Source organism: Scyliorhinus canicula, chromosome 8 (genome assembly GCF_902713615.1).
Source record: "Scyliorhinus canicula chromosome 8, sScyCan1.1, whole genome shotgun sequence".
NCBI lineage: Eukaryota > Metazoa > Chordata > Chondrichthyes > Carcharhiniformes > Scyliorhinidae > Scyliorhinus > Scyliorhinus canicula.
Window position 1 is genome coordinate 185,232,494 of NC_052153.1, and position 27,702 is coordinate 185,260,195.

The following is a 27,702-nucleotide window of genomic DNA, read 5'->3' on the forward strand; positions in this document are numbered from 1 at the left end:
ATACATCTGTCTGGTCTGGTTCCACCTGCTGACGAGGTTATTGCATGCGTTGGTCATTGTCTATATACAGTGGCACTGTTCTATACAAATATATACATACAAACATATGCAACAGGGGCTGGTTTAGCTCACCAGGCTAAATCACTGACTTTTAAAGCAGACCAAGCAGGCCAGCAGCACGGTTCAATTCCCGTACCAGCCTCCCCGGACAGGTGCCGGAATGTGGCGACTAGGGGCTTTTCACAGTAACTTCATTGAAGCCTACTCGTGACAATAAGCGATTTTCATTTTCATTTTCATGCCTATACGCATATCACCACACTAATGTCCTATTGAACGCCATAAATTCTGACTACAGGACCACAGCCATCTGTGTACCTATTCGGTTGTACCAATGTTGATCGACCCTGCTGGTTGTTCACCCTTTCCTCTCGGAGTCCTCTGTAGCTTTTCCGTGACATCTCTGACTTTCGCACAAGGGCGGAAATGCACCATCTTGGATTCAAGTCTGTGGCTGCAGAAGCGCCTGTCTGTTCCCTATCAATCTCTCATCGCCATTGCTCAGCCAGTCTTCTTCATGCTGTCCTGTATAACTGAGTCAGCTTGGTGTTACTGCTCTGCTTTTCCCCCCCCTTAGCTATGCATATTCCCTACTTCAAATATTGATCCATCCTTATCTTGAAAGATGCAATGGTTACTACTTTCAACTACTGGTCTGGCAAAACGTCTCGTGCTCCAGGAAATGTCTCCCCTAGTGAAACTCTGTCCCTAAGGGTTCACAATTGATGAGGTGTTCAATGGACTGTTGGTACTTAAAGCTGATAAGCACAGGGACGGGATGACATGGATCCAAAGATATTGAAGGAAGCGACAATGGAAATTGCAGGGGTGCTGGCCATAATCTTTCAGCCTTCTGTAAACTTGGGATGTGTCAGAATTGCAAATGTTGCTCCCTTGTTCAAAAAAGATGGCAAGTACAGTCCCAGCAATTAACAGTCTAGTCAGTTTAACGTCATTGAATGGGTTTTGAAAACAGTGCCACTTTTTATTTCTGTGCATTGCGTTTTTCTTTAATGAAGATGAAATTAGGCAAGCTGTATCAATGGATACACTCTCTTGTAATTAATAATCACTTATTCACCACCCTTCTTTTTTGATGCAGTTTGAAGCTGGCAACATGAAAAACCTAGTGCTAAAAATCATCCGAGGATCTTACCCACCAGTATCAGTTCATTATACGTATGATCTACGCAACTTAATGTCACAGTTGTTTAAAAGAAATCCAAGGGATAGACCATCAGTCAGCTCTCTACTGCAGAAGCCGCTTCTAGCCAGAAGAATTGAAAAGTTGCTTTCAGCTGATGTAAGTAGCATGTCATTCTGCCAATTATTTAAAAAAAAATCTCTAGCCAAGGCCTAGTTTTTCTAAAGCTTGGCTTTGATATATCGTTGCACTGTCATGTTACATTACAGATGACATACCGGGGGCTGGATTCTCCGCTCTGCCACACCACCTTTCAGCCTCGACCCGCTGGTGGGATTCTCCGTTACGCCGGCCAGTCAATAGGGTTTCCCATTATGGGGCAGCCCCACACCATCGGGAAACCCCCGGGCGTCAGCAAAACGGAGAATCAGGCCGGCGGAGAATCCCTCTTTTGACATTTTCATATCCATATACCTTTATTCGGAACTATGACTCGAAACGTTAACTCTGTCTTTCTCCTAAAGGATGCTGGCAGACCAGCTGAATTTTTCCAGCATCCTTTGTTCTTGTTTCAGATTCCTGCATCTGCAGTATATTGCTTATTTTGACATCCATTTTGTGTGGGGGGGGGAAAGTTTATCACGTCGTTCATGGTCATGTCGTGGAGGAAATTTATGCTACTGTATCTTAGAAATTCCCTCGAGAGTAACGGATGATAAGTTTGAACAGCATATGTGTGTAACTTCCATGACCACCCTCCCTTCCTTGATTCTTTCTAGGCTGGATAGTTTGGTGTGCAGTTTTGTGTCTTCGTTTGTACTATATTCGGACTGGCAGGAATGATCATTATGGGACTGCAGTTTATAAAATTGCTCAAACTTGCACATTCCAAATCCAGGATATACATTTTTTGATTCTGTGCTCAAATCACATGGCCATGCAACAGCAGCAAATTGTTAACATTTTTATATAGCAAAACATCTCCAGATGTTGCACAGCAATGTTATTAAAGAGGTAAGGTGCCAAGCCACAAGATCCACTGGCCAAAATCTTTTTGTCAGGTTATGATGCTGCCATAACCTGACTATGTGGAAGATTTACCTAACCACAAAAATACAAGTTTAATCTAACCTGGCCAATCAATGCCTTTTCCTAAATCATCTAAAGAGTGAAGGAAACAATCCTGAATATCCCCATGAAGTGAAACCTTACCGTATGCTTTTCATGCTTGGCCAAAAACGCTTCATTCTACATAACTACCTCCACGGCCTTGATTCAGATGTGGGCACAGGAGCAGAGTCTCTGAGGGGAGTTGAGAGTAGCTGTCCCTGATATCAAGGTAGTATTCGTTGAAGTATGAGACTAAGGAATACCTATACACTCTGATCTAAGGGGGTTTAGAAAGTGGTTCGGTGGCTTCTGTTAAGGTGCTTGTGGTGATCAGACATTTGGACATCACTACAGGAATCCTCCACTGTCTTCAGCTGCTTCATGTGAATTTCACTGCTTCATGATGTAGAGAGGATGCTTTTTGATTTTGATTAATAATTCCACAGCACAGTGGTCAGCACTGTTGATTCACAGTGCCATTCCACAGTCCTGAGTTCAATTCCCGCTTGGGTCACTGTCTGCGGAGTCTGCACGTTCTCCCTGTGTCTGCGTGGGCTTCCTCCAGGAGTTCTGGCTTCCTCCCACAAGTCCCGAAAGACGTGCTTGTTAGGTGAATTGGACATTCAGAATTCTCCTCTGTGTACCCGAACAGGAGCTGGAATGTGGCAACTCAGGGATTTTCATAGTAACTTCATTGCAGTCTTCACGTAAGCCTACTTGTGACAATAATAAAGATTATTATTATTATTAGTTCCAACTCGCGTTGTTTTAATACAGAAGCAACTCTCTCTAGCCTACAGAGGATCTGGAGATAACATCCAGGATTGGCCTGATAAGTACCAAGTACGTGTCACTTCTATGCTGGGCAGTGACCATATTGAATAACCACCTTTGCTCTGTCTCACACCAATGTCCTGGGGATTATAATTGACAGGTTTTACCAGCCTAGCCACAGCAATACTGTAACTAAATGAACAGGATTGTGGCTGGGTACCCTGAATGAGTTGCTTCCCCTGACTGCTGAAAGATTTGCCACCATCTATTAAGTTTATAAGTCTGGAATGTGATGTGATATTTACCTCTTGGGTGCTGCTCCAACTGAATCCTAAGCTAGATAACGCCCAGGCATTCTGCCCCATCTAACAAAATTCTCCCTGTGCATTCTGTAGCCATAAAGCGTTGTAAATGGATCATGTGCAGAATATGCTGCTGAAACTCACTGGCAGTAGCCCATGCTGATCCAGTTTGTAACGGACATTCATCCCAAAATAATGGCTGGCATAAGTTATATGATTTGGAAGCAGGAGCCTTGTTCACAATCTTTTAAACCAGAAATTGGAGACCAACTAATTTTGAATCTTGGATTAGTAGGTTTTACTGTAAACCAAAGGTTTTGAGGATTATGGGTTGTAAACCGGCCATGATATCCCATTGAACAATGGAACAGGCTTGAAGGGCTAACTGACCTCCTCCTGATCCTTACCCAGCATTGTTTAGGAATCAAATGAGTCAGCCCGGCGTCCTTTACCCGGTGCTACCCTGGGGCAGTAGAAAACGTTTTATTTTATTTGATGCATTCAAAATTCTGAATTCTTTTTTTTAAATTTCAGGGATGTGGTCATCGCTGGTTAGGCCAGCATTCATTACATGTTGCTAGTTGCTGTTGAGAAGGTGGTGAGCTACCTTCTTGAACCACTGCTGGCCATGTGGTGTAATTGCTCCAGTCCAGATTTCCAGGATTTGGACCCTGCAACAGCCAAGCAATGATATAGTTCCAAATGAGGATAGTGTGTGACTTGGAGGTGTACTTGAAGGTGGTGGTGTACCCATGCATCTGCTGACCTTGTCCCTCTCAGTCGAGGTGGATTTGGAAAGAGGGGTTGAAAGAACCTTGATGAGTTGCAATGCATCTGGAGCTGGTATATGTTGCTGCCACTATGTATTGGTGGTGGAGGGAGTGGATGTTGATGGGATACTTTGTCTTGGATGGTGTCCGGCTTCTTGAGTGTTGTTGGAGTCGCATGTATCCAGGCAAGTGGAGAGTATTCCATTATACTTCCTGACTTGTTCCTTGTAGATAGTGGCTAGGCTTTGGGGAGTCAAAAGGTGAGTTGCCCTCAGGCCCAGGGCAGTATGCTGAGTATCTCCTGCAGTGGTGTCCCGGGACTCCGATGGGTGATCTCCAAAAACCACAACTATCATCCTTTTGTGCTAGTGTGGAAGAGGCTGAGATGGATCATCCATTTGGTACTTGTGGCTGCAAGTGCTTAAACCTTGACTTTTGCACTGACTGGCTGTATTTTCCCTTCATTGAGGTTGGGGATATTTGTGGAGCCGCTGCCTCCTGTTAGTTGATTAATTGTCCACCACCACATATGACTGGATGTGGCAAGAATGCAGAACTTGGATGTGAACCATTGGTTGTGGGATTGCTCAGCTCTGTCTCTTGCATGCTGACTGACCCACTGTTTGGCACATTAATCCTCTGCTGTAGCTGCACTAGATTGACACTTCACTTTTAGTTCTGCATGATGCTGCTCATTGCAAACCTTCCTGCGCTCTTCATTGAATGAGGGTTGATCTCCCAGCTTGATGGAAATGGTAGCATGGAGCTATGCCAGGCCATGAGGTTACAGATTTCTGCTGCTGCTGATGGCCCACAGCACCTCATGGATGCTGAGTTTTTAGTTGTTAGATCTGTTCGAAATCTATCCCATTTAGCAGGGTGGTTGTGCCACGCAACACGATGGAAGGTATTCTCAATCTCTCCAGAAGGACTGTGCGGAGGTGATGGAATCATAGACCCCTACCGTGCATAGAACATAGAACAGTACAGGCCCATCAGCCCACGATGTTGTGCCGACCATTTATTATAATCTAAGATCAACCTAACCTACACCCTTTCAATTTACTGCTGTCCATGTGCCTGTCTAAGAGTCGCTAATGACTCTGACTCCACCACCTCTGCTGGCAGTGCATTCCACACACCCACCACTCTCTGTGTAAAGAACCTACCTCTAACATCTCCCCTATTCCTTCCTCCATAGAACATAGAACGATACAGCGCAGTACAGGCCCTTCGGCCATCAATGTTGCACCGACATGGAAAAAACTGAAGGCCATCTAACCTACACTATGCCCTTATCATCCATATGCTTATCCAATAAACTTTTAAATGCCCTCAATGTTGGCGAGTTCACTACTGTTGCAGGTAGGGCATTCCACGGCCTCACCACTCTTTGCGTAAAAAACCCACCTCTGACCTCTGTCCTATATCTATTACCCCTCAATTTAAGGCTATGTCCCCTTGTGCTAGCCACCTCCATCCGCGGGAGAAGGCTCTCGCTGTCCACCCTATCTAACCCTCTGATCATTTTGTATGCCTCTATTAAGTCACCTCTTAACCTTCTTCTCTCTAACGAAAACAACCTCAAGTCCATCAGCCTTTCCTCATACGATTTTCCCTCCATACCAGGCAACATCCTGGTAAATCTCCTCTGCACCCGTTCCAAAGCTTCCACGTCCTTCCTAGATGAGGCGACCAGAACTGTACGCAATACTCCAAATGCGGCCGTACTAGAGTTTTGTACAACTGCAACATGACCTCATGGCTCCGGAACTCAATCCCTCTACCAATAAAGGCCATCACACCATAGGCCTTCTTCACAACCCTATCAACCTGGATGGCAACTTTCAGGGATCTATGTACATGGACACCGAGATCCCTCTGCTCATCCACACTACCAAGAATTTTACCATTAGCCAAATATTCCTTATTCCTGTTATTCTTTCCAAAGTGAATCACCTCACACTTCTCCACATTACACTCCATTTGCCACCTCTCAGCCCAGCTCTGCAGCTTATCTATGTCCCTCTGTAACCTGCAACATCCTTCCGCACTGTCTACAACTCCACCGACTTTAGTGTCGTCTGCAAATTTACTTACCCATCCTTCTGCGCCCTCCTCTAGGTCATTTATAAAAATGACAAACAGCAACGGCCCCAGAACAGATCCTTGTGGTACGCCACTCGTAACTGAACTCCATTCTGAACATTTGCCATCAACCACCACTCTCTGTCTTCTTTCAACTAGCCAATTTCTGATCCACATCTCTAAATCACCCTCAATCCCCAGCCTCCGTATTTTCTGCAATAGCCGACCGTGGGGAACCTTATCAAACGCTTTACTGAAATCCATATACACCACATCAACTGCTTTACCCTCGTCCACCTGTTCAGTCACCTTCTCAAAGAACTCGATAAGGTTTGTGAGGCATGACCTACCCTTCACAAAACCATGCTGACTATCCCTAATCATATTATTCCTATCTAGATGATTATAAATCGTATCTTTTATAATCCTCTCCAAGACTTTACCCACCACAGATGTTAGGCTCACCGGCCTATAGTTACCGGGGTTATCTCTACTCCCCTTCTTGAACAAAGGGACCACATTTGCTATCCTCCAGTCCTCTGGCACTATTCCTGTAGCCAATGATGACCTAAAAATCAAAGCCAAAGGCTCAGCAATCTCTTCCCTGGCTTCCTAGAGAATCCTAGGATAAATCCCATCAGGCCCCGGGGACTTATCTATTTTCACCTTGTCCAGAATTGCCAACACTTTTTCCCTACGCACCTCAATGCCATCTATTCTAATAGCCTGGGTCTCAGCATTCTCCTCCACAATATTATCTTTTTCCTGAGTGAATACTGACAAAAAGTATTCATTTAGTATCTCGCTTATCTCCTCAGCCTCCACACACAACTTCCCACCACTGTCCTTGACTGGCCCTACTCTTACCCTAGTCATTCTTTTATTCCTGACATACCTATAGAAAGTTTTTGGGTTTTCCTTGATCCAACCTGCCAAAGACTTCTCATGTCCCCTCCTTGCTCGTCTTAGCTCTCTCTTTAGATCCTTCCTCACTTTCTTGTAACTATCAAGCGCCCCAACTGAGACTTCACGCCTCATCTTCACATAGGCCTCCTTTTTCCTCTTAACAAGAGATTCCACTTCTTTGGTGAACCACGGTTCCCTCGCTCTACCCTTTCCTCCCTGTCTGACTGGTACGTATTATCAAGAACACGCAATAGCTGTTCCTTGAACAAGCTCCACATATCCAGTGTGCCCAACCCTTGCAGCCTACTTCTCCAACCTACACATCCTAAATCATGTCTAATGGCTTAGGGGCTGGTTTAGCTCACACGGCTAAATCGCTGGCTTTTAAAGCAGACCAAGGCAGGCCAGCAGCACGGTTCGATTCCCGTACCAGCCTCCCCGGACAGGCGCCGGAATGTGGCGACTAGGGGCTTTTCACAATAACTTCATTGAAGCCTACTCGTGACAATAAGTGATTTTCATTCATTTTCATTTCATTTCATTTCATAATTGCCCTTCCCCCAGCTATAACTCTTGCCCTGCGGGGTATACTTATCCCTTTCCATCACTAATGTAAAGGTCACCGAATTGTGGTCACTGTCTCCAAAGTGTTCACCTACCTCCAGATCTAACACCTGGCCTGGTTCATTACCCAAAACCAAATCCAAAGTGGCCTCACCTCTTGTTGGCCTGTCAACATATTGTGTCCAATCACATTAAAATTATGTCCCCTCGTCTATCCACTCTATCCAGGTCTCTCATCACCTTGTACGCCTCTATAAAGTCACCTCTCTTTCTTCTTCACTCCAGTGAGAAAAGCCCTAGCTCCCTCAACCTTTCTTCATAAGACATGCCCTCCAGCCCAGGCAGCATCCTGGGAAATTTCCTCTGCACCCTCGCCAAACCATCCACAGCCTTCCTATAATGAGGCGGCCAGGACTGGACACAATATTCCAAGTGTGGTCTAACTAGCATTTTATAAAGCTGCAGGAAAACCTCATGGCTCTTAAACTCAACTGCCCTGTTAATGAAAGCCAACACACCAGACACCTTTTAAAAAAACATATTTCTCTATTCTCCTCCTTTTTCACATATTTTCTCCCCAATTTACACCCAACAATAATCAGTAACAAATATGCCAATCCCCATATCAGTAACAATGTCCCATCCTCCCACCAAACCCAAAACATTCACCCACATGTTCACATAAACAACTGACAAAAAGGAATCGAGAATCCCCCATAGCCCCCATTAATACACCCCCCCCCCCAAAACTATTGTTCAATGTTATCCAGTTCTTGAAAGTGCATAATGAATAATGCCCATGAATTGTCGAACCCCTCTGTCCTTCCCCTCAGTTCAAACTTAACCTTCTCGAGTCAAGAATTCCAACAGGTCCCCCCGCCACGCCAGGACACAGGGTGGAGAGGTTGCTCTCCAACCCATCAGGATCCGTCTTCGGGTGATCAACGAGGTGAAGGCTACAACATCTGCCTCCGCACCCGTTTCCAACCCTGGCTGGTCCGACACCCCGAATATGGCCTCCTGGGGGCCCGGGTCCAGTTTCACGTGCACCACTTTAGAGATTACCCTAAAACATCCTTCCAGTAATCCTCTAGCTTTGGACAAGACCAAAACATATGAATGTGGTTAAACCCCCCCCCCCCCGGCGACGTTCTCATCCTCGCCCTCGTGAGGTGTGCTCTGTATACCACCTTCAGCTGTATCAGCCCCACCCTCGCGCACGAGGTGGAGGCATTCACTCTCCGGAGCACCTCACACCAGAACCCCTCCTCCATATCCTCTCCCAACTCTTCCTCCCACTTTGCTTTGATCCCTTCCAGCGGCGCCCTCCTCTTCCAAAATAGCTCTGTAGACCACTGACACAACCCCCTTCTTCAGTACCCCTGTCGTCAGCACCTCCTCCAGCAATGTGGAGGCCGGCTCCTCCGGGAAGTTCTGTATCTCCTTTCTAGCAAAATCTCAAACCTGCATATATCTAAACGTTTCCCCCTGCTCCAGCCAATACTTCGCTTCCAGCTCCTTCAGTCCTGCAAACCACCATACGCCTTCTTAACAACCCTATCAACCTGGGTGGCAACTTTGAAGGATCTATGTACGTGGACCCCAAGATCCCTCTGTTCCTCCACACTTCCAAGAATCCTGCCTTTAACCCTGTATTTAGCATTCAAAGTCGACCTTCCAAAATGAATCACTTCAGATTTATCTCGGTTGAACTCCATCTGCCACTTCTCAGCCCAGCTCTGCATCCTGTCAATGTCCTGTTGTATCCTGCAACAACCCTCAACACTATCTACAATTCCACCAACCTTCGTGTCATTGGCAAACTTACTAACCCACCCTTCCACTTCCTCATCCAAGTCATTTATAAAGACCACAAAGAGCAGAGGTCCCAGACAGATCCTTGTGGGACACTACTGGTCACTGACCACCAGGCGGAATATTTGCCATCCACTACCACTCGCTGTCTTCTTTTGGCCAGCCAATTCTGTATCCAGACAGCCAAATTTCCCTGTATCCCATGCCCCCTAACTTTCTGAATGAGCCTACCATGGTAGAACCTTATCAAATGCCTTATTGAAATCCATATACACAACATCCACTGCCCCACCTTCATCAATATGTCTTGTCGCATCCTCAAAGAATTCAGTGAGGCCTGTGAGGCATGACCTGCCCCTCACAAAGTCATGGTGACTATCTTTAATCAAACTATGTTTTTCTAAATAATCATAAATCCTATTTCTCAGAAACCTTGCCAATATTTTGCTCACCATAGACGTAAGACTAATGGGTCTGTAATTCCCAGGGATTTCCCTATTCCCTTTCTTGAATCGGGGAACAACATTCGTCTCCCTCCAATCATCCGGTACTACTCATGTGGAGAGTGAGGATGCCAAGATCATCGCCAATGGCGCAGCAATCATCTCCCTCGTTTCCCGTAATAACCTTGGGTACATCCCGTCAGGCCCAGGGGACTTTTCTATCCTGATGCTTTTCAAAATTTCCAGCACATCCTCCTTCTTAATATCAACCTGTTTGAGTCTATCAACCTGGTTCACACTGTTCTCATGGGCAACAAGGTCCCTCTGTCCAGTGAATACTGAAGCAAAGTATTCTTTTCTGGCCTCCCCCATCTCCTCAGACTCTAGGCACAAGTTCCCTCCACTATCCCTGATCGGCCCTACTCTCACTCTGATCATCCTCTTATTTCTCACATAAGTGTAGAACGCCTTGGGGTTTTCCCTAATCCTTCCTGCTAGAGCTTCTTCCTGCCCCCTTCTAGCTCTCCTAAGTCCATTTTTGAGTTCCTTCCTAGCTACCTTGTCACCCTCTAGAGCCGAGTCAGATCCTTGCTTCCTCAACCTTGCTTAAGCTTCCTTCTTCCACTTGACTAGAAGCTCCACTTCTCTTGTCATCCAAGGCTCCTTCACCTTACCATTCCTTCATTGTCTCAGTGGGCCAAAACAATTCAGCACTCGCAGAATGTGCTCCTTAAACAATTCCCACATTACAATCCCCAATTAAATACCATCCCAAACTGTGTTCCTATCCCTCTCCATGGCTGTGGTAAAGGTGAAGGAGTTGTGGTCACTGTCACATAAATTCTCTCCCACCGAGACATCTGACACCTGGCCTGGTTTGTTGCCGACCCCCCCACCGAGTCGGCCTATCTGCATCTTGAGTCAGGAATCCTTCCTGTACACCTGAAATCTGCTCCATCCAAACCATTTGCACTAAGGAGATTCCAGTCAATATTAGGGAAGTTGGAGATTCCAGTCAATATTAGGGAAGTTGAAGTCACCCATGACAACAACTGTTAATTGTGCATTTTTCCAAGATCTGACGCCCAATCTGTTCCTCTATTTCTCTGCTGCTATTGGGGGGGTCTGTGGAAAACTCCCAATAAAGTGACTGCTCCTTTCTTGTTTCTGACTTCCACCCATATTGACTCAGTAGACAAACCCTCCTCAACTACCTCCTTTTCAGCAGCTGTGGTGCACTCCCTAATTAACAGTGCCACTCATAAGAACATAAGAACTAGGCGCAGGAGTAGTCCATCTGGCCCCTCGAGCCTGGTCCGCCATTCAATTAGATCATGGCTGATCTTTTGTGGACTCAGCTCCACTTTCCGGCCCGAACACCATAACCCTTAATCCCTTTATTGTTCAAAAAACTATCTATCTTTACCTTAAAAACATGTAATGAAGGAGCCTCAACTGCTTCACTGGCAAGGAATTCCATAGATTCACAACCCTTTGGGTGAAGAAGTTCCTCCTAAACTCAGTCCTAAATCTACTTCCCCTTATTTTGAGGCTATGTCCCCTAGTTCTGCTTTCACCTGCCAGTGGAAACAACCTACCCGCATCTATCCTATCTATTCCCGTCATAATTTTAAATGTTTCTCTAAGATCCCCCCTCATGCTTCTAAATTCCAACGAGTACAGTCCCAGTCTACTCAACCTCTCCTCATAATCCAACCCCTTCAGCTCTGGGATTAACCTAGTGAATCTCCTCTGCACACCCTCCAGTGCCAGTATGTCCTTTCTCAAGTAAGGAGACCAAAACTGAACACAATACTCCAGGTGTGGCCTCACTAACACCATATACATTTGCAACAAAACCTCCCTAGTCTTAAACTCCAGCCCTCTAGCAATGAAGGACAAAATTCCATTTGCCTTCTTAATCACCTGTTGCACTTGTAAACCAACCTTCTGTGACTCGTGCACTAGCACACCTAGGTCTCTCTGCACAGCGGCATGCTTTAATATTTTGTCGTTTAAATAATAATCCCGTTTGCTGTTATTCCTACCAAAATGGATAACCTCACATTTGTCAGCATTGTATTCCATCTGCCAGACCCTAGCCCATTCACTTAACCTATCCAAATCCCTCTGCAGACTTCCAGTATCCTCTGCACTTTTTGCTTTACCACTCATCTTAGTGTCATCTGCAAACTTGGACACATTGCCCTTGGTCCCCAACTCCAAATCATCTATGTAAATTGTGAACAATTGTGGGCCCAACACGGATCCCTGAGGGACACCACTAGCTACTGATTGCCAACCAGAGAAACACCCATTAATCCCCACTCTTTGCTTTCTATTAATTAACCAATCCTCTATCCATGCTACTGCTTTACCCTTAATGCCATGCATCTTTATCTGATGCAGCAACATTTTGTGTGGCACCTTGTCAAAGGCTTTCTGGAAATCCAGATATACCACATCCATTGGCTACCTGTTATCTACTGCACTGGTAATGTCCTCAAAAAATTCCACTAAATTAGTTAGGCACGACCTGCCCTTTATGAACCCATGCTGCGTCTGCCCAATGGGACAATTTCTATCCAGATGTCTTGCTATTTCTTCCTTGATGATAGATTCCAGCATCTTCCCTACTACCAAAGTTAAGCTCACTGGCCTATAATTTCCTGCTCTCTGCCTACCTCCTTTAAACAGTGGTGTCACGTTTGCTAATTTCCAATCCACCGGGACCACCCCAGAGTCTAGTGAATTTTGGTAAATCATTATTAGTGCATCTGCAATTTCCCTAGCCATTTCTTTTAGCACTCTGGGATGCATTCCATCAGGACCAGGAGATTTGTCTATCTTTAGCCCCATTAGCTTGCCCATCACTACCTCCTTAGTGATAACAATCCTCTCAAGGTCCTCACCTGCCATAGCCTCATTTCTATCAGTCGCTGGCATTTTATTTGTGTCTTCCACTGTGAAGACCGACCCAAAAAACCTGTTCAGTTCCTCAGCCATTTCCTCATCTCCCATTATTAAAACTCCCTTCTCATCCTCTAAAGGACCAATATTTACCTTAGCCACTCTTTTTTGTTTTATATATTTGTAAAAACTTTTGCTGTCTGTTTTTATATTCTGAGCAAGTTTACTCTCATACTCTATCTTACTCTTCTTTATAGCTTTTTTAGTAGCTTTCTGTTGCCCCCTAAAGATTTCCCAGTCCTCTAGTCTCCCACCAATCTTTGCCACTTTATATGCTTTTTCCTCCAATTTGATACTCTCCCTTATTTCCTTAGATATCCACGGTCGATTTTCCCTCTTTCTACCGTCCTTCCTTTTTGTTGGTATAAACCTTTGCTGAGCACTGTGAAAAATCGCTTGGAAGGTTCTCCGCTGTTCCTCAACTGTTCCACCATAAAGTCTTTGCTCCCAGTCTACCTTAGCTAGTTCTTCTCTCATCCCATTGTAATCTCCTTTGTTTAAACACAAAACACGAGTATTTGATTTTACTTTCTCACCCTCCATCTGTATTTTAAATTCCACCATATTGTGATCGCTCCTTCCGAGAGGATCCCTAACTATGAGATCGTGAATCAATCCTGTCTCATTACACAGGACAAGATCTAGGACCGCTTGTTCCCTCGTAGGTTCTCCCCCTCCCTATTCTTCTTAAAACATCCAAACCCCGGAACATCTATTCCTGCCCCTGTGAAACCCATGTCTCCGTAATGGCCACAACATCGTAGTTCCAAGTACTGATCCATGCTCTAAGTTAATCTCCCTTATTCCTGACACTCCTTGCATTGAAACAGACGCACTTTAACCCATTCCACTGAGTGCAACTTTGCCCTATCAACTGTTTATCCTTCCTCACAGACTTGCTGCATACTATTTCTGCCTGTTCAACAGCTACCCTATCCTCTGATCCATAGCTCTGGTTCCCATCCCCCTGCCAAACTAGTTTAAACCCTCCCGAAGAGCTCTAGCAAACCTCCCACCCAGGATATTGGTGCCCCTCCAGTTTAGGTGCAATCCGTCCTTCATGTACAGGTCCACCTTCCCGCGAAGATATCCCAATGATCCACATATCTGAAGCCTTCCCTCCTGCACCAGCCCTGTAGCCATGTGTTCAGCTGCACTCGCTACTGAGCAGTAGGAGGCCATTCAGCCCATTGAGTTTACACTGACGTTTTGAAGGAGCCTACCTAGGATGCCCCCACCCCATCCCCGTATCCCACCTAATCTTTGGACTCTTAAGGGGCAATATAGCATGGACCATCTACGTAACTTGTGTATATATATATATATATATATAGAGAGAAGAAATGAACAAACAACAGCAGCAACAGTAAACAATACACAAATAACACTTGCTGCCACCCCCTCCATCCCCTTTTAAACACCCTGCCACGCCCCAAAACCCAAACATACAAAGAACCCATCAAATGACTCCTTAAAGATTAGTAGTAGTAATCTTTATGTGTAGCGCTTCTCCTTTTTACTTCCTTGCTCTCTCCCTCTGGGTGAAACTTTGAAACCTGTGATTCCTACTTTGCAAAAGAGAAGCCAGCTTTTCATTTTTAACTGGGCACCTAATGGTAACCCAAGACATACACAATTGTGAGCTTTCAATGATGTTGCGATCTCTGGCGGTCGAGTCTTTTTGTAGACTGCTTTTGACTTTGGAAGATTAGAGGTTTGCAATAGAAATGCCATTTATTTAAACTGTCTCTCGATAGTGAGTGATGGCTGAAGGTAATCAGCTGACAATCTGCCATATTGTAGTGATGAAAAATGGTGTGGGGGTCAGGGGTAGAGTGGCATGTATAATGTATGGAATTTTGAAAAGTGATATCCAGAGATAAATTTTGGTGTAAGAAAAAATATATTGTGGAATGCACTCAGCTTCTTTTAACCTGCGGTGCCAAGTAAAACGTTATGAACTAACTAGCATTTGTTGTTCTTTTTTTTAAAAGAATAAATTTAGAGTACCCAATTAGTTTTTTCCAATTAAGGGGCAACTTAATGTGGCGAATCCACCTACCCTGCACATCTTTGGGTTGTGGGGGCGAAACCCACGCAGACACGGGGAGAATGTGCAAACTCCACATGGACAGTGACCCAGAGCTGGGATCGAACCTGGGACCTTGGCGCTGTGAGGCAGCAGTGCTAACCCGTGCTGTCCTTGGCATTTCTTATTCCCATTCGCACAAAGGCAAGAATGGTGCTCTAATCACAGGCTGTATTTTACCTGCCCCTACCTGCCTGGGATGTTCTTGGGGGTGGGAGGAATGTTCATCTAACCGTCACCTTGCTCACCCGCATAACGCAGGAAATGAGCTGCTGCCCAAAGTCTGAGATTTGTTAGCAAAAATCAATAAAACCTATTAAGGGAGGGTTAGTGGGAAACGGGTGTAATAGACAACAGATCAGTCATGATATCGTAGAATGGTGGAACAGACTCAATAGGCTAAATGGCCGTACAGTTCCTATGTTCCGAACCTGCTGTTGAGGAGAAAATCTAACCCTGGCAGCTCATAACCTTGCTCGCCAGTGACTTTGCTTCTAAGTAGAAAACGCAGTACAGCTCTATACAATGCTCAGGGTACTGCGATGCGTGCAAAGCAGAATGTATTCTATGGTATTGTGAGTGAGGTCTGTACTTTGTTCATCTATCTCAATGAGGCCTAATTTAAGGGCAAAGTTACGAAGGAAGGAATGTCAAAGTGATGCAAGGTAAAGTTTCCAAATACTAGTGGAATCCAGTATTTATGACGTGAAGAATTATAATTTGCGGAATGGTAATTCTTCATTTTACCTTGCCTTCATTTCCAGCTTATTGTTGAAGAATTTGGTCCTACAGTTCTACATCATGCTTCAAAACCAGTCACTGCCAATGCAGCAGGTAAGTACCTTTTGTCAATGTATTTCTTCATTCTAAATGTGTTTTACTTGTTTTTAAGGGGGCACCCATATGCCCCCTGCTTTGCTTTGGAATACGAGTTTAAAAACTTTGGGAGCAATCCTGAACTACAACATGGTGATTCCTTAATAGAACATGACAAACAAAGAACAAAGAAAAGTACAGCACAGGTACAGGCTCTTCCGCCCTACAAGCCTGCGCCGACCATGCTGCCCGTCTAAACTAAAATCTTCTACACTTCCGGGGTCCATATCCCTCTATTCCCATCCTATTCATGTATTCGTCATGTATGATGTCTGTTGTTTTGCCAATGATGCAAGGCCAGTTGTAAATCCTGCTCTCACTGCGCCCTGGTTAAGATGAACCCACCAGCACCATCTCGAGGGTAATCGCGGTGGCCTTGCCAGCTATTCCTGTATCTTGTGTGTTAATTTTAAAAACCAAGAACAGACCAAGGAATGAAACTGAGGCTCCGTGATGCACCTACTGAATCATCACAGAAATCCAACTGAAGAGAGCTTGTAGAAATTTGTTAACACTAGGTTCAGCAGAAAATCATTAACAAATTTTCCTTACCTTGGTAGTAAAAAGACCAGGTCCATTCTCCGGATCCACGGGACCTGCGCAGAAAATTACCAAACCAGCAGCCAAGTACAGAGTGCCGTTGACTGTAAAATCTGCAGAGGCAGCCAAAAAGATTTCTGATAAGAAACCGCTGAAGTACAAACAGGTGAGAGGCAATAATGTCGCAGTAATAGACGTGAATCGGTCTCCCAATCAAATACATCCTTCTCTTCACTGTTGGATTAGTGGAGCTTTACCATGCTGTCTTTGTTACTGATTTTCATTTTGTTTACACCTTCTATTTGCTATTGAGCTTCATTGATTTGGAAAATATTATTTTGGATGTTAAAGCAGGCTGGTGATCATTGATTTACATCTACTTTTTTGTATGTGTTGCTTTTGTTTATTCTGAAAAGCTGTTTCATTGTTTCTTTGGACTGGGTGACACAGCCAACTTTTTTTTGTGGGTTTGAACTTGCATGTTTGTTGAAGTGGTCTGTTCTGTTCCGGTTCCTTTTTCCAGAAATGTTGCATTAGAGATAATTCAGAGGAGGTTCACTAGAGATTGATTCCAGAGATCAGTGGTTTGTCTTCTCAAGAGAGATTGAGTAGTTTAGGCCTTTACTCTCTGAAGTTTAGAAGAATGAGAGGAGATCTAATTGAGGTATATAAGATGATAAAAGGTATTGACCAGTATGTGTAGAGCAGATGCTTCCTTGTGTGGGGCAATCGAGAATGAGCGGTCATAGTTTTAGGATGAGGGGTAGCAGACTTAAAACAGAGATGAGGAAAAGTTGCTTCACTCCAAGGGTTGTGAATCTGTGGCATTCACTACCCCAGAGTGCAGTGGATGCTGGGACTTTGAGTACATTTAAGGAGCAGATAGACATTTTAAATTAGTAATGGGTTGAAGTATTATGGAGAACGGGCAGGAAAGTGGAGTTGAGGCTGAGAGGCGATCAGCCATGATCGCATTGAATGGTGGAGTGCGCCTGATGGCTCGAGGGACTGAATTGCCTATTCCTGCTTTAATGATCATCTTCCCCAGCGAATGCTTGGACTCCTTGTTAGCATCTAAATCATCTGCAACTGTGATTAAATCTTGCAGAAGCCTGCCAAACCCTGTGCAATATGTAAAAATGTTGTATTGTAACAAATATTGTACAATAAATTGTAACATATAACACAAGAACAGAAAATCCATTATGTAAGCCATGATAGCTTAAAGATATGAAACAAGTTGTCCTATTCACCCCAAAATTGGATTGAGATGTAACATTTGCGTCTAATCTTTCAAACGATGCCTGCGGCGGTTAACATGTGCTGCTTGTGCTGTTGTTTTCGGAGCCCGAGCAGGTTCATATTGTGAAGCAGAAGTAACCAACCAATCTAAATCTCCCCAGTGAGTTGGCAGTACCGTGTCGCAATTAGATCACATGTCTTCTCCAAAGGAACAGTAAAATAGGGAAAAAGATAGGAACTTGTTGGAAAGTTCATATACATTACCGAGTTCAACCAACTATGGGTGAAGTTTGAATCTGGCAAATAGGGAAAGATGCCTAATCTAATTAGGGATAAGTTGATCATTTACAAAAAGGTCAGCCTAAATGCTGCAGGTTGCTGTTTAAGGTTTCTATGTTAATCCAAGGCATTCAACATTATGTTGCAAGAAGTTCATGTTTTCATTCTTATATATTTTGTGCATAAACACGTCTTAAGAATAGCTTGCTCGAGCATGAGAGTGGTGGGCGAGGAAAGCCATCTGCTTAATTTTCCATTTGTACATGAGTACGAGTAGAAGGGGCAAGGATTGAAACAGCAAGTCCTAACATCCTTTGTAAGTGGCCACGCTTGTTAATCATACAGGAAAACAGCTCTGCCAGAAAATACTGTATTGCAGACATTTCAAACATAGCAAATGTATAGGTAAGTTTAATAACTGTCTTGTAAATATCAGATTATTATCAATGACATATGTCACAAATGTCATTTCCAACAGTAAGCCCTTAGCTTGGTGAGAATCCGAGATGATTTAACAGATAGTTGCTGAAAGATCAGTTTTGATTTGTGGATGAGAGATATATTAAATAAATCAAAGTCAGCATGAAACTCAAGTCAATGGAGATTAATTAGATAAATAAAAGAAATTTGTCTTTGTAAGACTTCTTGTCTTTCAGTTTGTTTACCTATAATAACCAGGTGGACTGTATGCATGTCTAGTTTTTAAAAAAATAATTCTTGGGATGTGGGGGTTGCTGGCTAAGCCAGCATTAATTCCCCAATCCTAATTGCTCTTGAGAAGGTGGTGACGAGCTGCCGTCTTGCATTGGTGAAGTTATACCCGAGGGCTGTAAGGGAGGGAATTTCAGGATTTTAATCGTGCAACAGTGAAGAAATGGTGATATATTTTCAAGTCAGCATGGTGGGTTGCTTGGAGGGGAATGTGGTGTTCCTATGCATCTGCTTTCCTTGTCCTTCTCGGTGGTAAAGGTCTCAGGCTGAGGAGGTGCTGTCTATGGAGCCTTAGTGAGTTCCTGCAGTGCATCTTGTAGTTGGTACACACGGCTGCAACTGTGCATCAGTGGTGGAGGAAGTGAACATTGGTGGATGGTGTCAAGCTTCTAGAATATTGAGTTACATGCATCGAGGCAAGTGGAGAGTCTTCCGTCAACACCTGATGTGTGCCTTGTAGATGATGGATAGGGTTTGGGGGAGTCAGGAGGTGAGTTGCTCGCTTCCTTATAGTCACGGTATTTATCAGGGAGCCCAGTTCAGTTTCTGGTCAGTGTTAACTCCCCCAGGAGGTTGATTCAGTGGTAACAATGCCATTGAATGTCAAGGGGTTGTGGAAGCAGATGTCCAAAAGAAAGTTTGATAAAGGTTGACATAAATATTTTCCAAATATTATACCCCGACCCCCAAAAAACAAACATTCTTGAGGATAGATGGATTAAAATTTCAGAACTGAGATTATTAGATTTTATTACGCAAGCAAAGGGAACCAAGGCAGGAAAATGGAGTTTGAAGCTCAAGGGTTGAATGGTGTACTCGTGTTCCTACTTTACCTGATTAATTTTATCCAATCAGTTCTGTACTTTGAAGTTCAGGAACAATGAAATGACAATTAATTTATAAAAGGAAATGGTGAGTGATTTACTTTTGTTTGGTAATCTCTCTCCTCTTCCTCCACAAAAGCCCAACCTCCAGCATTGTACTGCTAACCACTTTCATTTGCAATTAAGCCATCTAATTTGCAGTTTCGCTTTTTATCCAGGCTCATCCCACTCCAGTGAAGAGAATGAATCCAGTGGAAGAAAGGAGGAAAATGTTTGAGGTATATGCAGTCAGTTGAGAGTTTCCATGGAAGATGGAGGGAGTCAAAGACTTCCTCTGGTAACAAAAAATATCCTCTTTGTTTTGGCAGTCCTATGCCTTTTGAGGGTAAAACTGGCAAGTCCTTTTTCAGGGGGTGGGATTTCTTGTGGTCTTTTCTTCACGTTTTTAAGATTTAGTAACAGAGAGCAGAAGACATTCTTGCACCCGGGTCTCCTTAAATGCAGTACTACCTTCTTGTTCAGGAATATTTGTCTAAATTAGAGTTGTGGAAGAGACAATTCCTCCTTCATGCTGTCAAATTGAGACGAGACCTTCAAACCTTTCCTCTATTTCTTCCTGATATTTCCCCTTTCTCTCCTTCCAGCTCAAAGGCATAACTGTCACAGGAAACACTCTTTCAACCTGTCCCCCTGATTCTACCTGCAACCTATTTTCATTGCCCTCTACATCAAGCTGATGGTGTTCTTTCACGTTCAATTTTCAGGAAGCATCCAAAAAGAAGAAGCAGGAGCTGATTGAACGAGAAAGAAAGCAAAGGGAACAGGTACAGTTTGAGAATTAAAAAAACAAACATTTTATTGAGGTATTTTTGATATAGCAACAACAACAAAATAGACAAGATACATGTAACCACAAACATAGTGCAAAACCGTATAGGTCCCACCCTTATCACCCCCCCTACTCTAACTAAACTACCCCCCCCCACCCCCCACCCCCCAACCCACCCCAGGGTCTGCTGACGATTAATTAATTTTCCACAAGGAAGTAGACGAACGGTTGCCACCTTCGGATGAACCCTAACAATGAACCTCTCAAGGCGAACTTAATTTTCTCTATACAGAGAAAGCTAGCCATGTTCGATAGCCAGGTCTCCGACTTCGGGGACTTTGAGTCCCTCCATGCCAAAAGTATCCGTCTCCGGGCTACCAGGGAAGCAAAGGCCGGAGCGGCTGCCTCTTTCTCCTCCTGGATTCCCGGATCCTCCGACACCCCGAAAATCGCCACCTCTGGACCCAGCGCCACCCTTGTTTTTAAAACCTTGGACATGATGTCCGCAAAGCCCTGCCAAAATCCCGTAAGCTTTGGACATGTCCAAAACATGTGGACATGGTTCGCCGGTCCTCCCGCACAATTTGTGCGCCTGTCCTCCACCCCAAAGAATCTGCTCCTCCGGGCCACTGTCATGTGAGCCGGTGCACAACCTTAAATTGTATCAGGCTGAGCCTGGCACATGTTGTGGATGCGTTGACTCTGCTCAACGCGTCCGCCCATAGACCATCCTCTATCTCTCCTCCCAGCACCTCCTCTCACTTGCGCTTCAGCTCCTCGGTCTGCGTCTCCTCTGAAACCATAAGCTCCTTATATATGTCCAAGACGCGCCCCTCCACTCCCCTACCCACCCTCTGGAAATTACCCTATCCTGAATCCCCTCAGCGGTAGGAGCGGGAAGGTTGCCACCTGTTTACGTAGGAAATCCCGCACCTGCAAATATCTGAATTTGTTTCCCCTCGCCAGCCCAAACTTTTCCTCCAGCGTCCTCGTACTCGGAAAGCTCCCCTCTATAAACACATCCCCCATCCCCTCAATCCCTGCTCTCTGCCATACCCGGAACCCCCCATCCATACTCCCCGGGGCAAACCGGTGTTTATCACAAATTGGGGCCCAGACCGATGCTCCCACATGCCGTCTCCACTGGCCCCAAACTCTCAGGGTTGCCAACACCACGGGGCTCGTGGAGTACTGCGCCGGCAGGAGCGGCAGAGGCGCAGTTACCAACGCTCCCAAACTGGTGCCCTTATAAGAAGGTGCCTCTATCCGCACCCACGCCGACCCCTCCCTCACCACCCACTTCCTGATGTATGGTTTGAGAATTGGATATGTTAAGGGTGTCTAAGTTTCATTTTGTGCCTGCCACAGAAAGTTGCAGTTGTACAGATGCCCGTGGTCACTCCATCATGCTCTACAAGCATAAGCAAGTAAACTAGCATTACTGGTATGATATTGCTGAAATAGAGTGAGGGATCCAGTTCCACACCTTTTCAACAGTTTTACAATTCACAACCATCTATGCTGAGGCACAGGGTGGAGTAGCAAAGGGCGGAGTAGCTGACCTGCACCCCAACAAGACCCGCCGACAAGTAATAAAAGAGGCGAAGGCTAAAACATCTGCTCCTCACACCCACCTGTAGCTATGGCCAGTCGCGACACCTCAAATATGGCTTCTAGGGGACTGGGCTCCATGTCCACATGTAAGACCCCCGAGATGGTGCTGAACACCGTCCTCCAAAACCTTTCCAGCTTTGGGCAGGACCAAAACGTATTTACATGATTCGCAGGAATCACATCGCTCACCGACATCTTCCAGCACTTTGAACGCCGGCTCATCCTAAACTTTCTAAGGTTCACCCTATACATTACCTTCAGCTGTATCATCCCCAGCCTCGTGCGCTGCATCACAGTCCCTCCTCCAGCGCACCGCCAATGCAAACAGAAGAGGGGGACATGGGGCATCCTTACCTGTTGCGCTGTGAAATACTCTGAGTTCATACTATTTCGGCATGCTCGCCAACGGCTCCTTATATAGCAGCTGCAACCACGCCACAAACTTCAGCCCAATTCCAAATATCTCTAATACCGCCATCAAATAACGCCACTCCACCCGATCAAATGCCATTCTCTGCATCCAATGCCACCACTACCTCTCTATCCCTTCCCTCTGCAGGAGAAAGCACCACATTCACCAGTCTCCTTCTTCGAGGCAACCGAACCCCCTCTCCAATCACCTTTGGAAGACACCCCTCCAACCTTAACGCCAACACCTGCCCTATTTGCTTCCCCAGCTCTAGCCCACCCAGAAACTCCCTCACCTCCCACTCCTCCTCTGGTGGCTCCGATTTATACAGTCCTTAGAGAACTCCTCGAATACCTTTATTAATCCGTTTCAGAGCCACCACCAACTCCACTGTTTTGTACCGCACCTTAACTATCTTCCTCACTGTGGCCTCCCTGCAGAGCTGGCATGCCGACATATGCCCTGCCTTCTCCCCATATTCCGAAACAACCCCCTCTTGCCCTTCTCAACTGACGCACCCCTTTCCACGTGGCCAATAGGTCAAACCTCGCCTGCAACTCCTGTCTCTTTGCCATCTCTGCATACCTCCCATCCACCTCCAAAATCTCTTCTATCAGTCGTTTGCGTTCCTCCCTCTCCTCCCTATCCATCTTAGCCTTAAACGAGATCACCCCCCACCACCGCCTTCAGAGCTTCCCAGACTACCAAACGTGAGATCTCCCCTGTGCAATTAAACCCCACATACTTCTCAATCACCTTCCCTATCTTGTCACACAAGCTCCGATCCGCCAATAACCCCACATTCATTCTCCACCCTGCCTCTAGGCAGCCCCCTTCACCAAAACCACATCCATCCTTAACGGAACATGATTGCCAAGTGTACGCCGACCTCTAACTCTCGCCAACAGTGCCTTCAATGCCTTGTGCACCGGGGAGAAAAGCGAACACTCCCGATCCCTTGAGTGTAAAATCCCTCAGTTCCAGCACTATGTTCCAATCTCACCGTCCTAATTGAGGCCATAGACACCAGCGCCACCAACCTCCCCTCCAACCTACCCACGATCACGTACCTATCCCCTCTGGTCAGCCACCATCTTTTCCAACTGAAATCCCCAACTCTGCTCTCAAACCCCGAATGGCACACCTGACTCACCTACCCCTTCCTAAACCTCACCTGTTCCCTCTCCCTCAAATTCTGCAAATCCCGAAGGAGGTGCATGTTAGATAATTGGACATTCTGAATTCTCCAATTTCACAGCAAAGGATGTGCCAGGCACTCCCTGCTTCCAGAAGAATAAAGTAGTTATTTCACTTAAGTAAACCTCTCGCATCCCAAAACATAGGTAGGAAAGGGGACAAGGATGTCAGGCAGGCCTTTAGGAAGCTAGGATGGAAGCTCGGAGCGAGAACAAACAGATTTGTTATCTCTGGGCTGTTGCCCGTGCCACGTGATAGTGAGACGAGGAATAGGGAGAGAGAGCAATTAAACACGTGGCTACAGGGATGGTGCAGGCGGGAGGGATTCAGATTTCTGGATAACTGGGGCTCTTTCTGGGGAAGGTGGGACCTCTATAGACAGGATGGTCTACATCTGAACCTGAGGGGCACCAATATCCTGGGGGGGAGATTTGTTAGTGCTCTTTGGGGGGGTTTAAACTAATTCAGCAGGGGCATGGGAACCTGAATTGTAGTTTTGGGGTACGGGAGATTGAGAGTATAGAGGTCAGGAGCACAGATTTGACTTCGCAGGAGGGTGCCAGTGTTCAGGTAGGTGGTTTGAAGTGTGTCTACTTCAATGCCAGGAGTATACGAAATAAGGTAGGGGAACTGGCAGCATGGGTTGGTACCTGGGACTTCGATGTTGTGGCCATTTCAGAGACATGGATAGAGCAGGGACAGGAATGGTTGTTGCTGGTTCCGGGGTTTAGGTGTTTTAGTAAGCTCAGAGAAGGGGGCAAAAGAGGGGGAGGTGTGGCGCTGCTAGTCAAGGACAGTATTACGGTGGCGGAAAGGATGCTAGATGGGGACTCTTCTTCCGAGGTAGTATGGGCTGAGGTTAGAAACAGGAAAGGAGAGGTCACCCTGCTGGGAGTTTTCGAAAGGCCACCTATTAGTTCTAGGGATGTAGAGGAAAGGATGGCGAAGATGATTCTGGAAAAGAGCGAAAGTAACAGGGTAGTTGTTATGGGAGACTTTAACTTTCCAAATATTGACTGGAAAAGATATAGTTCGAGTACATTAGATGGGTCGTTCTTTGTACAATGTGTGCAGGAGGGTTTCCTGACACAATATGTTGACAGGCCAACAAGAGGCGAGGCCACATTGGATTTGGTTTTGGGTAATGAACCAGGCCAGGTGTTAGATCTGGAGGTAGGTGAACACTTTGGAGACAGTGACCACAATCCGGTGACCTTTACATTAGTGATGGAAAGGGATAAGTATACCCCGCAGGGCAAGAGTTATAGATGGGGGAAGGGCAATTATGATGCCATTAGACATGACTTAGGATGCGGAGGGTGGAGAAGTAGGCTGCAAGGGTTGGGCACACTGGATATGTAGAGCTTGTTCAAGGAACAGCTATTGCATGTTCTTGATAAGTACGTACCAGTCAGGCAGGGAGGAAGGGGTAGAGCGAGGGAACCGTGGTTTACCAAAGAAGTGGAATCTCTTGTTAAGAGGAAGAAGGAGGCCTATGTGAAGATGAGGCGTGAAGTTTCAGTTGGGGCGCTTGATAGTTACAAGGAAGCGAGGAAGGATCTAAAGAGAGAGCTAAGACGAGCAAGGAGGGGACATGAGAAGTCTTTGGCAGGTAGGATCAAGGAAAACCCAAAAGCTTTCTATAGGTATGTCAGGAATAAAAGAATGACTAGGGTAAGAGTAGGGCCAGTCAAGGACAATGGTGGGAAGTTGTGTGTGGAGGCTGAGGAGATAAGCGAGATACTAAATGAATACTTTTCATCAGTATTGACTCAGGAAAAAGATAATGTTGTGGAGGAGAATGCTGAGACCCAGGCTATTAGAATAGATGGCATTGAGGTGCGTAGGGAAGAAGTGTTGGCAATTCTGGACAAGGTGAAAATAGATAAGTCCCCGGGGCCTGATGGGATTTATCCTAGGATTCTCTGGGAAGCCAGGGAAGAGATTGCTGAGCCTTTGGCTTTGATTTTTATGTCATCATTGGCTACAGGAATAGTGCCAGAGGACTGGAGGATAGCAAATGTGGTCCCTTTGTTCAAGAAGGGGAGTAGAGATAACCCCGGTAACTATAGGCCGGTGAGCCTCCCGTCTGTTGTGGGTAAAGTCTTGGAGAGGATTATAAGAGATACGATTTATAATCATCTAGATAGGAATAATATGATTAGGGATAGTCAGCATGGTTTTGTGAAGGGTAGGTCATGCCTCACAAACCTTATTGAGTTCTTTGAGAAGGTGACTGACCAGGTAGTCGAGGGTAGAGCAGTTGATGTGGTGTATATAGATTTCAGTAAAGCGTTTGATAAGGTTCCCCACGGTCGGCTGTTGCAGAAAATACAGAAGCTGGTGATTGAGGGTGATTTAGAGATGTGGATCAGAAATTGGCTAGTTGAAAGAAGACAGAGGGTGGTGGTTGATGGCAAATGTTCAGAATGGAGTTCAGTTACGAGTGGCGTACCACAAGGATCTGTTCTGGGGCCGTTGCTGTTTGTCATTTTTATAAATGACCTAGAGGAGGGCACAGAAGGTTGGGTGAGTAAATTTGCAGACGACACTAAAGTCGGTGGAGTTGTAGACAGTGTGGAAGGATGTTGCAGGTTACAGAGGGACATAGATAAGCTGCAGATCTGGGCTGAGAGGTGGCAAATGGAGTTTAATGTAGAGAAGTGTGAGATGATTCACTTTGGAAAGAATAACAGGAATGCGGAATATTTGGCTAATGGTAAAATTCTTGGTAGTGTGGATGAGCAGAGGGATCTCGGTGTCCATGTACATAGATCCCTGAAAGTTACCATCCAGGTTGATAGGGTTGTGAAGAAGGCCTATGGTGTGTTGGCCTTTATTGGTAGAGGGATTGAGTTCCGGAGCCATGAGGTCATGTTGCAGCTGTACAAAACTCTGGTACGGCCGCATTTGGAGTATTGCGTACAGTTCTGGTCGCCTCATTATAGGAAGGACGTGGAAGCTTTGGAACGGGTGCAGAGGAGATTTACCAGGATGTTGCCTGGTATGGAGGGAAAATCTTATGAGGAAAGGCTGATGGACTTGAGGTTGTTTTCGTTAGAGAGAAGAAGGTTAAGAGGTGACTGACATAGAACAGCACAGAACAGGCCCTTCGGCCCTTGATGTTGTGCCGAGCAATGATCACCCTACTCAAACCCACGTATCCACCCTATACCCGTAACCCAACAGAGGGTTAGATAGGATGGACAGTGAGAACCTTCTCCCGCGGATGGAGGTGGCTAGCACGAGGGGACATAGCCTTAAATTGAGGGGTAATAGATATAGGACAGAGGTCAGAGGTAGGTTTTTTACGCAAAGAGTGGTGAGGCCGTGGAATGCCCTACCTGCAACAGTAGTGAACTCGCCAACATTGATGGCATTTAAAAGTTTATTGGATAAGCATATGGATGATAATGGCATAGTGTAGGTTAGATGGCCTTTAGATTTTGACTTCCCATGTCGGTGCAACATCGTGGGCCGAAGGGCCTGTACTACGCTGTATCGTTCTATGTTCTATGTTCTATGTAAACGCTTCTGCCCAGTTCTCCAAGAAAACACCACGCAAGAATTAATCGCTAACTGTTGTCAGGCACAATACTGTCCTTGGCCAACCCACTGGTTCTAGCCAACTAATTGATCCGGCTTCCTCCAAACCTGGCTCTTAAGATCCTCTCGGTGTCGAGGAGTCTGACTTTCCTCCTTTCCAAAAACAAAATTTGGAAGTGGTGTCCTAATCAGCAGGCTGCTTCAACTTTGAATGTTCTGCTTAAAGGCACATTCCGATTCATGGACAATGAATCCATGGACAAACTAATATTAACGAAATGGGAACAAAGGGAATCAGCAGGAAAGACTCTCAGCCAATTTAGAAGCTGCATATTGGAGCCCTGTCCTTAAAGGAAGGTGTGTGGACCAGGGAAATGGGAGGCCCAATCAGATGGCCTGCCATCATGTTTGGTCCATCAAGAGAAGTGGGCACCGCTGAGGCAGGCAGGAGAGCACATGGGGACCTCAAAATGGAGATGTTCTCTGCTGGAGGTTGGCAGAGGTGGCAATGTGTCGGTTAGCTGGACTGATGCTTTATATTCCAACTTTGCTCTTGACCCTGACTCCGTGGGACGGGATAAATTCAGCCCAATGTGTAAA

The 27,702-nt window shown here is 45.5% G+C and overlaps 1 protein-coding gene across 9 annotated transcripts in view; it reads left to right on the forward strand.

Moving 5' to 3' along the window:
• Positions 1-27,702, forward strand: part of nek1 (NIMA-related kinase 1) — a 211,131-nt gene that overhangs the window by 30,612 nt on the left and 152,817 nt on the right. For 8 of the 9 annotated variants that reach the window (XM_038805820.1, XM_038805815.1, XM_038805819.1 and 5 more), the window contains exons 9-13: positions 1,163-1,363; positions 15,800-15,869; positions 16,472-16,617; positions 19,726-19,785; positions 20,272-20,331. In XM_038805820.1, the coding sequence (XP_038661748.1) occupies positions 1,163-1,363; positions 15,800-15,869; positions 16,472-16,617; positions 19,726-19,785; positions 20,272-20,331 (537 nt within the window). The remainder of the gene's footprint in view (positions 1-1,162; positions 1,364-15,799; positions 15,870-16,471; positions 16,618-19,725; positions 19,786-20,271; positions 20,332-27,702) is intronic. The other variant, XM_038805821.1, reaches the window with a different exon arrangement.